A 12,295-nucleotide genomic window follows, 5' to 3' on the forward strand; every position below is an offset into this window, starting at 1 on the left:
TTCTGGAAATACTATACCATAAACTACAGAGATTATTATAATCAGTCAGTGTCTTAAAAGGGATACATGTCAAAGTGATCTACTGTTTCATGTTCCTGTTAGCTGTAATTTTGAATTTACAGCCATGGCAGGAGATGAGATTATTTAATGAACTATAAATGTATACAAATTTTTACATAAAATATTGTATTGCCATTACTGGTAATGATGTGGTTTGATATGGTTCTGCTTGGGTTTCTTTAGTATAACAGTGATAGCATAATGGTTTCCCAATGGTATTTTTCTATATAACATTATAGACAGTCCTGTTTTAGTAGACAGAATATTAGATAACTTGAATATATTGTAAAGTAATGAATTGGTCTTGATTTTACTTTACTTACTGTGCACACAACAGGGGAAAAACACAATTACATCATCTTACATAAAATTGTTCAAGAGTCATTCTAGTGACAACTGCAGGGCTGGTATAGCGAAGGGATTGGAGAATGCCCACTGACCTTCAGTTCACTGACCTTCAGTGTTGTTGCAGTGAGGGACATATTAAATTGGGGAGAAAAAATATTTAAAACTTCCTATCCTGGCTGTTTATTATAGTGGTTAAGAGTTTTGCTGGGGGATACATGGTGTATGTTAGGCCAAGTCTCTGCCCTGTTACTTTTGATAGGATTTCCACCTGCCCTTGATCTTCCCAGTTTTAAGGTATGCAGGTTTCAGTATTCTTACCAAGAACTTGTGTTTTTTAGTTTTATGCAACTTGTGGCACAGCACTGCACAAGCATCAGCAGCTGCACCCACAATGATGTAGATAACTAAAGCAGCACAATACCAGTAAACTGAGAACACAATTTACTGCTAGATTAGATACACCAAGATGTGCAGAAAGAAGGAATGGCAAAAATAAAACCACTCCGTCAGTTTGAATAATATTATTCAAATGAAGAGGAGGCTGTGTGGTCTAGCGGTTAAAGAAAAGGGCTTGTATCCAGGAGGTCCCTGGTTCAAATCCCACCTCAGTCACTGACTCATTGTGTGACCCTGAGCAAGTCACTTAACCTCCTTGTGCCGTCTTTCGGGTGAGACGTAATTGTAAGTGACTCTGCAGGTGATGCATAGTTCACACACCCTAGTCTCTGTAAGTCACCTTGGATAAAGGTGTCTGCTAAATAAACAAATAATAAAAAAAGAACCTAATTACTAATTAACATGCTAAAATCAAAAGGTTTAATGTTGGCGGATTTAATCTGTTCTGTCTAAAGTGATTCTATCTGTCTCAAATTATACAAATGGAGATGGAACTTTAAACAGTGGAGTTCCTCTATTACAATCACCAAAAGGACTGAGCACAATAGAGAACTGGTTCTACTAGAGGGAGACATCCAATTCCAAAACTGTTTTCAAATTGAATGGGTTTGTCAGAAAGTGATCTTAAGGGTGAGATGGTCTTTATATAGATGTGGTTGCAAGGAGGGAGTCTCCTGTACTGAATTATTTCTCCTAATTGAGTATGTATTCTGTATGACCATACTTGTTGAGCATGATTTGATTTCCTGTGCCTGGGATGGGGCGCAGATCTGGTCTGTCCGTGGAGCATGTCTTCATGTCACATCACTCATAGAGTACATTTGTCCACTAGGAACCACTCACTTACTCTATAGTGGCTTTAAACTGTATCCCTAATGTGCATAACTTCCCCTCCCCTCTGGAAACATGTATGTGAATTGTGCCTTATTGAATGTCGCCCTTTACAGCTGATTCTTTTTTAGGGTCCTTGTTCAAAATGTACTGATCATGTCTGTCCACCTCTTTGACTATTAACCGCCTATGCATTTTAAAAATATTTGTTAATCCTACTGTGCATTTAATCATACTGTGTACTTCTTTACACTATAGATCAGCATAACCTAAAGATTATGAGGACCCTCCAAATGTCTGTGCACTGGTTTGTAACTTACTTTTGTAGAGGGGACTTGACTAGACAAACTATTACAATCCAAACAGCTAGGAGATGATTACTGTGCTATCAGTGGAATAAAGAATCCCTCTCTTTTCCCTTCCTCAGTATCACTGGTTGGCTCCGGTTCTCTCGTTGGCTCCGTTACATCCAAGTAATTTGTTTAATCTTTTATCACGCTGATTTTTTTAAACAACTGGGATTAAATTAGCTTTTCCTATTGTATAAATATTGTTTATGTTATGCAACTGTATAACAGAGATAGTTGCATCAAGTACTAAAATTAGCTAACATGTTTGTTGTAGTGAAAAGCATGTTTTAAATACAATTCCTACAGCTTTATAGAAATGTAAACAAACTGGGCTGTCAACAAGGGCAGGTCAATTTTCTAAAATAGAAGTACAGTACATTGCATGGGATATTAAACTATTAGAGAATGTAATCAATAGACACCAATTAACACATTATATTTTATTGTAAAATTGAACAGCAATCCACGTGGATTTGTACTAGACTGGATGAAATGCATGTTTCCTTTATTGCTGAAAATAAAATAGGGTGCTCCCTGAAGAATTCCATTTGTTATTTAAAAAAGCTGGGTGATACACACCACCAGATGGCGCTAAGATCGCAGTGTCGTGTTTTTGTTTACATCAGCAAGTATTAATCCTTAGGTTTCAGCAACACTGATACGACCATGTCGTAATTTCCTGTTACGTCGTGATCCTTCGCTAGGGGCGGAGAGAGTCCCTCGGAGTTATCCAATCAGATTAACGCTCTGCAGAAAGGCTGAAGATGGCGGCGGTGAGAAGCTTGCTGAAGAATGTGAGATGCCCATTTAACCAAAATAACAACAACTGCAGCAAGGAGAACACATCGTTTGTGTACAGGAATGCGTTTCAATAGTGACAGGGGCTTGACTGCTGAAAGCCCATAAACGAAGCCTCGCGTGCTGTGTGTGTAGTGGATTTGAAGGCGAGAGAAGCTTTTCATGTTTAGTGTGCTGGTGCTGCTGGATTGGAAACAACACACAAAGGGGACTACACACTGAATTGCTGGGTTGGATCACGCTTGTTGGATCTGGAGAGTTAAACATATTTTAAAAACAGACTTATTCAGGGGATCTATACCATCATGTATTTTTTAACTGGTTGGCCCAGGAGGCTAATGTGTCCTTTGAAAAGTGAAGAGAAACCGTTTCACATCCAGCCGGACTCCCATAGAGTTTTCTTTGCAGTGTTGTCACAAACTCAGATCAGCATCTGGTACAGCCGGGTAAGTGCATTGCGGTACTGTATGTGTAATTAAACAAACAAAAAAACATGCTTACTTGTATTTTAATTGTATTTTGGAGGATTTGGGGTGTGAGACTAAGTTGTGCACTTTGATTGACGCGTCACCCACTTCACTAAGTGTAGGTAACTACGTTTAAAGAGACAGTCGGTAATTTCGTAATAGCAAGAACTTCAGTGACAGCTTTCAAAGTTACCAGAACATACAGATGGCATGTGCGACATGTTAATAAAACCGATAGGTTAAGTTTCTGCCAGAATTTTTCCTCACAATGAATGCCGGGTTGTCACAGCCAAAGTCCTGGTTATTAAAATATGAATGATTGACCTTGTGTTTAATTTGGGAGGGTGGATGGGTGGAGTTTAAACTTTTTTATATATGAATGTATTGCATACAATATGCGGTGATGGTAGTACCTGTGTTTTGATACTGTCTAAATCTGTACAAATGTGACGTGGAGTTTTTCAGTAGTACTACTAGATATTTACACAAGGAAGATGCTTTGGATTCCAGAACATCATAAAACTGGACCACATCCTGTATAGTTCGGTTGGTGAACAGATCCTTTGTGGTCTTTTCAAAGTGTGAAAACTCATAGCTCCTGAGGCTTGTTAAATGAGGATGTAAACTGGTTAAACAAATCCAGTTTATTCTAATGTATAGTTTGTCTTACAAATTGTAGGCTACTCCTTTAGTATTTAGTGTGTTTGTGTTTTATAACCCCCCTCCATATTACTGATTTTTTCCCCACAGCTTTGCCCTGTGATATGGTGTGGGCGAGGACATGCATTACTGTACCACCTCCTATCTGATCCCTGATAGGATATATAACTTAACAAATATGCTACTGTACTAGCACATTGTTGCCTTGCACTGTTTCTCAAAATATAAGCAATATTAGCCAACACAGAGAATTGACAAATTGACAGCTATTACAGACTGTTTTTTGTAGGCAGTAATAAGCCAGAGCAGGTTTTCTTTTCAAAGAGTGAAATAATTTAAGTATTCAAATATGAAAAAGCAATTTTCATTTTGCAGTCAACAAAACCAGATTGTATGTGTGGTAGACCCACAGAGTGTTGCAGTACTAGTAATCAGTTTTCATGGGGTTGAGGAAGCTTGTCTTCCACAGCTAAAACTACCTTTGAGAGTATAAGCAGTACTGGCTGTCGGGTCTACTTTCTATGAAGAGAGTGCCGCAGCGGATAAGGCTATACTATAGAACAGGTGCTGTAGTACAGTTGCCTAGCAATTATGTAAGTGAGATTGAGTTGTTATGATCTGAATATAAACTCTTTTGATTGTACAGTGTAATGAATCTTCTCCTAGTGGTTGAGTCAATAAGCCCCGTTGTTACCTCTCGACTAGAGCTAGCTCCTTAGTTGAATGATTAGATATACACGTTTAACCATATGGTTTGCATCCAGCCCTTTCCTTTCAATTCAATGGGCTGAGATGCCAGTTCATCACAGTGGTGGCCTGGTGGTGGGGGGGGGGGGTTGTATGTAACAAATCTCCTTCTAGAGGGTGATTAGTTAATAATACTGACTCAGGAGACCCGCACTTGCCTCTTGACTACAGAGCTTGCGCTTCAGTTGAATATTAAGACGTTTGCAGTTCGCTTTTAGCCCTTGCATTTCCATAAATTAAAATGGCTGAGATACCAGTTCATTGCAACAGCATGCATTTGGTTTCCTGAATCTGTGTCCAGGCTGATACCACTAAAATCAGGGCCTCTCATGGTATGGGCATTTTAAAAGGGGGTATACAATATAACAGTGTTTGCAACTGCCACAAAAAATAAATCAGATACTGAAACACTACAGACCACAAGCATTACATAAGTAGAATCAATAGTGTCAACTAGAAACCTTGCACATCTGTGGTTGTGTAACAGGGCGGAGACTGGGCTTTGAACTGGCGACCACGCACGCTGCAAGCACACATATTAACCACTGCGTAAGAAAGCCAGGCTTTTCTGTAGGTGTGGTTACAGAGAACCTCACCAACAGGGGAATCCGTAACATAGATTACATGACATATTGTCGTTATGTACAGAAGGAGTCCTTTTTTTATACCAGTTACCAACCCCTTTACCAGTATTGCTATGTAGGCCTACTGAGTAGCACTGAGTGTCTTTACCCTGCGAGAGGTAGTCAGAAGCACATTGACTTAACTTAGCCTGCATGCAGAATGTTTTATCTAAAATACTACTTTGATGTGAAAATGCTGATATTAAGAAGACCTTTCTGCTCCAGGGTGTCAGTAAGCAATTCTCAGATTCAGCATCTGGCTATTTCTGCAGACTCTAATGTAAATATATAGTACTAGCCTAGGACAAACAGCTGCCAACTTAACTTTTTTCAACTTTCCAGATCTGTGAAGAGTTCTAGGGTGGGAAAATCCAGTTTAAACCAGACATGGTCTTGAATATGGCGCTATATAATTTTTGTATGACATGTTTTGACACACTCTTAAGTGTAAAATATTTAAGTTTTTTGACCATGTAAATAGTTGCTTGGTCATTTGGGACTCATTGCTGGTGTATGAACTTGGCTTTGTGCTGTAACAGTTTTAATTAAAAATGATTCAGAGCATTCAGTAAATCACTGCTTGACAGTGAGGCTGTGTCTGTCACAGCAAGCCAGCAGCAAAGTCTGCAGGAAGCCTACATTGCAAACAATTCATGAATGTGTGCTGAGTGCAGTTCCCAGCCAAAATCAAACTCATTAGCTTTTATGAGCACCAGAAAAATATTTGGCAAGCCTGCCTTTCTATATGCTGATGGGCACACACACAAGACAGGACAGTAGGAATGAAATAAAGGGTCATTTATATACATCACATTCCATTGAGCTGTCAGTACAGTTGTGGTTTTTTTTTTTTTTTTGCATAAATTTGTCATTATATGGTAAAATGAGAGTTGCATGTAACTGTGTTGTAAATTAAGACATGCATTCATTTTCAGTTCCCGGGACACTTAACTCCTTCGCTGTCAGCTTTCATTGGATTTCTATACAGTAAATCTAATCTCAAACTGAACTGGGCTGCAATTTGCATGTTCAGATTGTTTCTCTGTACTGGACTCTACGACTGATCACTTTGAAAAGCTGAGAGAAGCAGTGTGCTCAGTTTGACTTTGCAAACGCAGCCTCTATCTCTTGAGAAACTATTATATTTTATTATGGTTGCCCTGCTGGCTAAGATGTGCCCCCACATACCCCAATGTTCCAAAAACATGTCCATGTTACTGTAGCTAGAAAATATCGGGGAAGATAGTATTGATGGTATTACTGTTGTTGATAACTGTGGAGGATCTTAATACCACCATTCCTGAAACTCATAACCCCTTTGTAAAGTGCACCTGTCTTCATTGTAGTTTTGTAAACTTGTATGCATAACAGGAAGTGATTACGTAGTTTATCAATTTTCTGCCTACAGAAATAACTGTGCAGGTGTGTGGCATTTGTACCCACTTGCTGCACAGTTAATAAATGCTTGCTGGCCACAGCAGACTGGTGCACATAGTTATTTTCATTCTCATTGTCTATGATAATATACTGGAGCAGTCAGGTCTGAAGTTCAAGAATAATGCAGACTCCTCAGTGAGTCTGGTTGCAAGTAGGGTTGGGAATTTCGAGTAATTTAGTACTGAAGCGTAAAAATTTTGAATACTCAAACCTAATGCCAGGCAATATTATTCTATATGCGCCACAAAAATGACCACAAGTTAACACTAGAACCACCGTGGTTATACAAATACCTAAAACTGCCACCATCAGTCATTATGACATGTATATGAGAAAATGAGACAACTATCAGAATTTTTTTTCAAGCACGTCATATTAACATCTGCACAGCCGAAACGCTGTATTTAAACGAACAATTAAACGTAAAAGGGTTTATTTTCTAACTTCCCACATATAAAGCACTACTTCAAAAAAATGAAAAACTATAATAAAATAAACATTAAAGAAAATAGTGTGTAAACAGGTATATGTACATACAACACTAAAAACTAAAGCAGTTTTTAATTTAAAAACAAAAGTAACATGTGTTCATTCAGTACAGCACAGAATTCAGGTTGAGCTGCTGCAGCCTGCTGCTTTGCAGTTTTCTGATCGAAATGTTTCTGGTGAAGCGCTGTGGCTAGCTTCAAGATTAAATCTCTACTACTGATATTTTCACCGGTGCATTCCTTTTACAAAACGAAGAAATTGATGGTTGCCAGGTCCAGTATAGATAACGTGTGTCTGTGTGTGTATATATATATATATATTGTACGTTATATTCAAAATAAAAGCATGTATTGTAAAAGGTAGTCAAAATGACGGCTTTGACGGTTCTAGGTGGGTGGGATTATAAACGCCGTCAGGGTATTTAATACATGTATTTAGGAAAAATCATAAACGGACAACCTGTAACTTTCAGACATGCAGAGTAATTTAAATTTGAAAACCTCAAACCGTCAAAATGACTTCCGTGGCTAGTGTTAAGGTGGTATATGTGAATAAAATATTATAACGACGACTAGAATCAACACTTGCTTGTGCATCTGATACAGTCTTAAGTTTTAAGATGAACAGTATGCAGCATATAACAGCATGGTCTTAATTCTTTACATTTAATTAAAATGTTTTACCTTGCATAAATATATTATAAATAAATGAGAAAACATGCCAATCGGGTATCTGTTTGATGAATATTGGACATTTGGTTTTATATTAAATCTGTGTGATAGGATTTCTGTGCCTTTTCATAATACAGTACTGTGTTTGTTTTGTTGTTCTTTCCTCCTGGTGGGTGTGCGTGGTGCAGTAACCTGGCTTACCTCTTTGTTGACCTAGCTGTGCTATTCACAGTGGTCAGTTTGGCATGCTGTAGTCTTTTCCCTCCTGGCACTGATGGTACAATGTCTAAATTGGCTCACCCTGCTGTGCATCACAGATGCCAACTGCTACAATCTGACTGTAGCAGCGCTATTAAGCTACTGTTTTTATTTTAACAAAATAAATGAAGGCTATAAACTTTATAAACTTTCATGAAGAGTTCATTTTATGCCACTGGTATATTTTCCTGTTAATTTTCATTAGTCTAAATAAACCTTTCCACTGTTGACAGTTGTAATATGGCATTCAAACTGGCTCCTTAAAGCTCTTAGTACTGACGGCCGTGTAACTTAGCAACCAGTTTAGGGGTCCTTCAGAAACTGCTGCATGAAGTTCATCATGCACATTGCTTACATCAGTTAATAAAATTGGAAGCAGTGTTGGACTCCTCCCACTAAAACTAGTTGGCTTGTCAGAAATATGGTGTGGCTGAGTCTGTGGTGGCTGGTGTTCCCCTTAAGCCCCCAGCAGCAGTAGAATCTTATTGTATTTTGACTGACAACACTTTTCACATTATTTATTTATTTATTTATTTATTTATTTATTTGGCAGACACCTTTATCCAAGGTGACTTACATGTGTTACAGGACAGTACATGGTTACAAGACATTTTGAGGAGGCACTGCCTCCTCTAAGGAGCCTCCACTGGTCTGAGTGATACTGGTAATCGCGTCTGTATGAATACTGCCGGACAGACTTCCTGTTAACCATGGTCGCTGTCATGACTGCTACTCGCATCAATAACTTACAACGAGACACAAGAAATATGCAGAGAAAGTATTTGTGTGACTTGTTTTCAGTGATGGAGATACTTCAGTGATAAATAGAGAAGCTTCCGGTTGCTGTTCTCTATGCCACTTTTCCTGATTCAGAAATAGTTTAAAAAAAAAAAAAAAGTGACAAAACTAAGCAAGAACAATAAACAACTAAAAGACATAGAAATAGTTTTCAGTGTTGTGTTATCATTCCTCGTCGTTCTTGATAGACCATCAACAATTGAATTTTTACACCATTGATTAATGAATAATAATGTAAATCTGATGTTTAGACGTTATGCAAACAGCATTACTACTGAAGTGTGATCGTCGGTGTTACTGTTTTCTTGGTAATGTTAAGCCCAAAGTACACGCCCAAGCATGCATGACTTGATCTGCCTCTGTAGTGCACTGCAAGCTCAGCCCTCAATATACTTTTTAAATTCATTTGCTTGCTGTCTGGTAGTGTATCTCCATGTTAGTGAATATTTAAAGAGCCTAGATTTATATAGTGGTTTAGCATGTTTTGGCTTTCCATAATTGTTGTTGTGTGATTATTTTTAAAAGATTGTTTGTTACTCTTGTTAACCAGCATGTTTCTTTTTTAGCAAAGTTTAGTAGATTGACCCTGTTAATTTGTGTTTGTGTAGAAGAGTCGAACTCATTTGAAAGAATTCATTGTTGGTTACAACGAGGGATGGGCACCATTATCTTTTGATATGATATTGATATTGTTCGATATCGATAATTTCCATATCGCGATATTGTGGGATTAAAAAATGTGTTTTTACATATGCTCACAGAGACATACTATTTATTGGTAATACTGCTAAAAATACAAACGCAGTATAATTAAGTTTATTTTATATTAATATACAACAAACCCTATACATACCGACCATGGTCAGTCTCGTTGGCAAACACAACACACTAAAGTATTATTTAACCATTTTATTCCATTGATTTGTCTTTAGGTACTAAATGTTGCATGCTGCATTAAGCACCATTGGCCATCTGTTTTGCATTATTTTGAGATATGCAGTAAGGTTGGAACAATAATCGATAATATCGATAATCCCGATTAATTTTTTTTGCAGCCATAAATTTATTGCATTGAAAAATTATCGTCTTAGTTATCATCCATAACCCAGTGAAGCAGGAAACTGCTCTGCATTGAGCAGTAAGTGGAACTGAACTGTGCATGAGGCGTAAAACATGATATGTGTAAGCACTGCGTACATTGGGAAGTTAAGTATTGATTTTAAACAATATACTTAGGCTTAACTTTACGTCATGTACTATACAAGTACTATAATATTTTCTTATATGGGACGTATTAATATTAAAAAAGGGGGGAAAAATAATTCTGGTCGATCTTTTATGTGATGTGTTTTGATAGTTTATTTCTTTCTAAAATGTTGGTGTTTAACATTTAAATTCCAATTTTGGTAGCAGTTATAAGAGCCTAATAAACCCTTCCTTACTAATATTTAAATCCAGAATACATAAAAAAAAAAATTATTGGGACTGTGAGTTTATTATGTTTTGCGTGTTTTTTAATTCCTGAAATTGTGGATTGAACAGCAAAAATGAGTTTCCCTGTCTTGTCAGAGCTTATCAACCCCTTGATTTCTGGGATCTAACCACCCTACCACCCTTCACTCGGGGCACATGCTACTATTTTCTCCTTTCAAAAATTGGCATCTCTGGTGCATGGGCTGGATTCCAAGGAATGGAGTCAAAGCAGAAAAACCTGTGGCTTCTTATCTGATTCCCTGAAGCTGAGGGTATTTTCATGTTTGCTGGTTCACAATTTAACCCAGATATCCTACGTTTTCAGAGGTAGAATCACAGGATGTTCCTCAAAAATGCACCACATCTACAGTCTCAGTTTACAGTGGGTTTGGATTATAACTACATTTGAAATGTTCCTCAGTTTAGAGGTGAACTCTAAACTGAGGTCTGTGTACTGTAGGAACCATTGGAATCTGCGTATACACACCCAGGAGGATATACTAGTCCGTGTCATTAACATATTCTGTTGCTGCCATTTGAAAAATGCTTACTTTTTGATTGGTTACAGTGAAAGATCAGTGTTTTGTTTAAATTGTGAGAGAAGCTTTCCGTTTACTTTCCTTTGTGTACCCTCTACTAGTCTCATTACTTACCCACTATTCAAAACTTAGTGACATAGAGTACAGGAGCTATTGTGCACTTGTGGCAAAGTGGTAAGTGAATACAGGCATGGTTTCTCCTGGGTTCTAGATTTTTGTAGTCACTAGTGACTAATACTTTCTAAAAACATTAGTCACTCCAGATATTCAGTAGTCACTACTGGCGCACAGCTCAAGTCTTCAAGGGTGTTATTATTATTATTATTATTATTATTATTTATTTCTTAGCAAGAAATACAATAACTTTTGTTCAAGCAAAGTACAAGTGTGACAAACCACAATTCAATAATACAGCAGATAATAGTGATAGTTACATCAGGATATGACTAAATACAAAATACTACAGGTTAAACACTTGGCAGATTACAGTATTCTGAAGTACAGGATTAAATGCAGTAAAATAGGGGGCAGATAAGAGCAAAATAAAGTACATTTAAATGAAGGGTGATAGTGTCCCAGGATACAAACAGAGGAGTTCTACAGGTGCTGTTTGAAGAGGTGAGTCTTAAGGAGGCACCGGAATGTGGTCAGGGACTGGGCAGTCATGACATCTGTAGGAAGGTCATTCCACCACTGCGGAGCAAGGGTGGAGAAGGAGCGGGCTCTGGAGGCAGGGGAGCGTAATGGAGGTAGAGCCAGTCTTCTAGTGCAGGCGGAGCACTAGATGTTCTTAAGTGGTGTAATACAGTTCTCCTTGAAATGCAGGGGTGAAAGTGATGTCTGGGTTTATGCTGGCTTTCGCTACAGCTCTGGATCGTGCAACTAGTAGTCTATTAAAAAACAGACAACAGTTAACAAAACAATAACAAACACAAGACAAAACTCACGGTTTATGATACAGCACACAGACTCCTTGTAGGTTTTCAACACTAACCATTTACCAAGGAACAGATCACGTATGCTAAGTCCCCTATTTATATACTCGCTCATGACCCCTAGGTTAACGAGCGCATCCGCTCCTCCAATCCTCGGATGCCACACCGTTTACCGTCTGGGTCATTGAGTTTGGATACCGTAGCTGCACCCCTTTCCTAAATGACCAACTTCCACCTACCCTACGGAATAAATTGTTGTGCCATTTAGTTAAGGGTACTCTGTTCCCGTTACACAGTGCCCTCACAGGTCAAGAGGGAGATCTCTGTCACAGCACTGTATTATGTGATCAAATGGAAACTCAAAATCTTATGTCTTAGGACCAGCGTTCCCTCCAGGCACGCATTTTACGCAATA

The 12,295-nt window shown here is 38.1% G+C and overlaps 1 protein-coding gene across 1 annotated transcript in view; it reads left to right on the forward strand.

The window, feature by feature from the left end:
- Positions 1-2,641: 2,641 nt before the first annotated feature.
- The window catches only part of LOC117421140 (guanine nucleotide exchange factor subunit RIC1-like), a 126,013-nt gene continuing 116,359 nt past the window's right edge, over positions 2,642-12,295 (forward strand). Inside the window, exon 1 of the mRNA XM_034035124.3 lies at positions 2,642-3,229. Coding sequence (XP_033891015.3) covers positions 3,089-3,229 — 141 coding nt within the window. The 5' untranslated portion in view covers positions 2,642-3,088. The remainder of the gene's footprint in view (positions 3,230-12,295) is intronic.

The sequence above is a fragment of the Acipenser ruthenus genome, chromosome 1, assembly GCF_902713425.1.
Source record: "Acipenser ruthenus chromosome 1, fAciRut3.2 maternal haplotype, whole genome shotgun sequence".
NCBI classification, from domain to species: Eukaryota; Metazoa; Chordata; class Actinopteri; order Acipenseriformes; family Acipenseridae; genus Acipenser; species Acipenser ruthenus.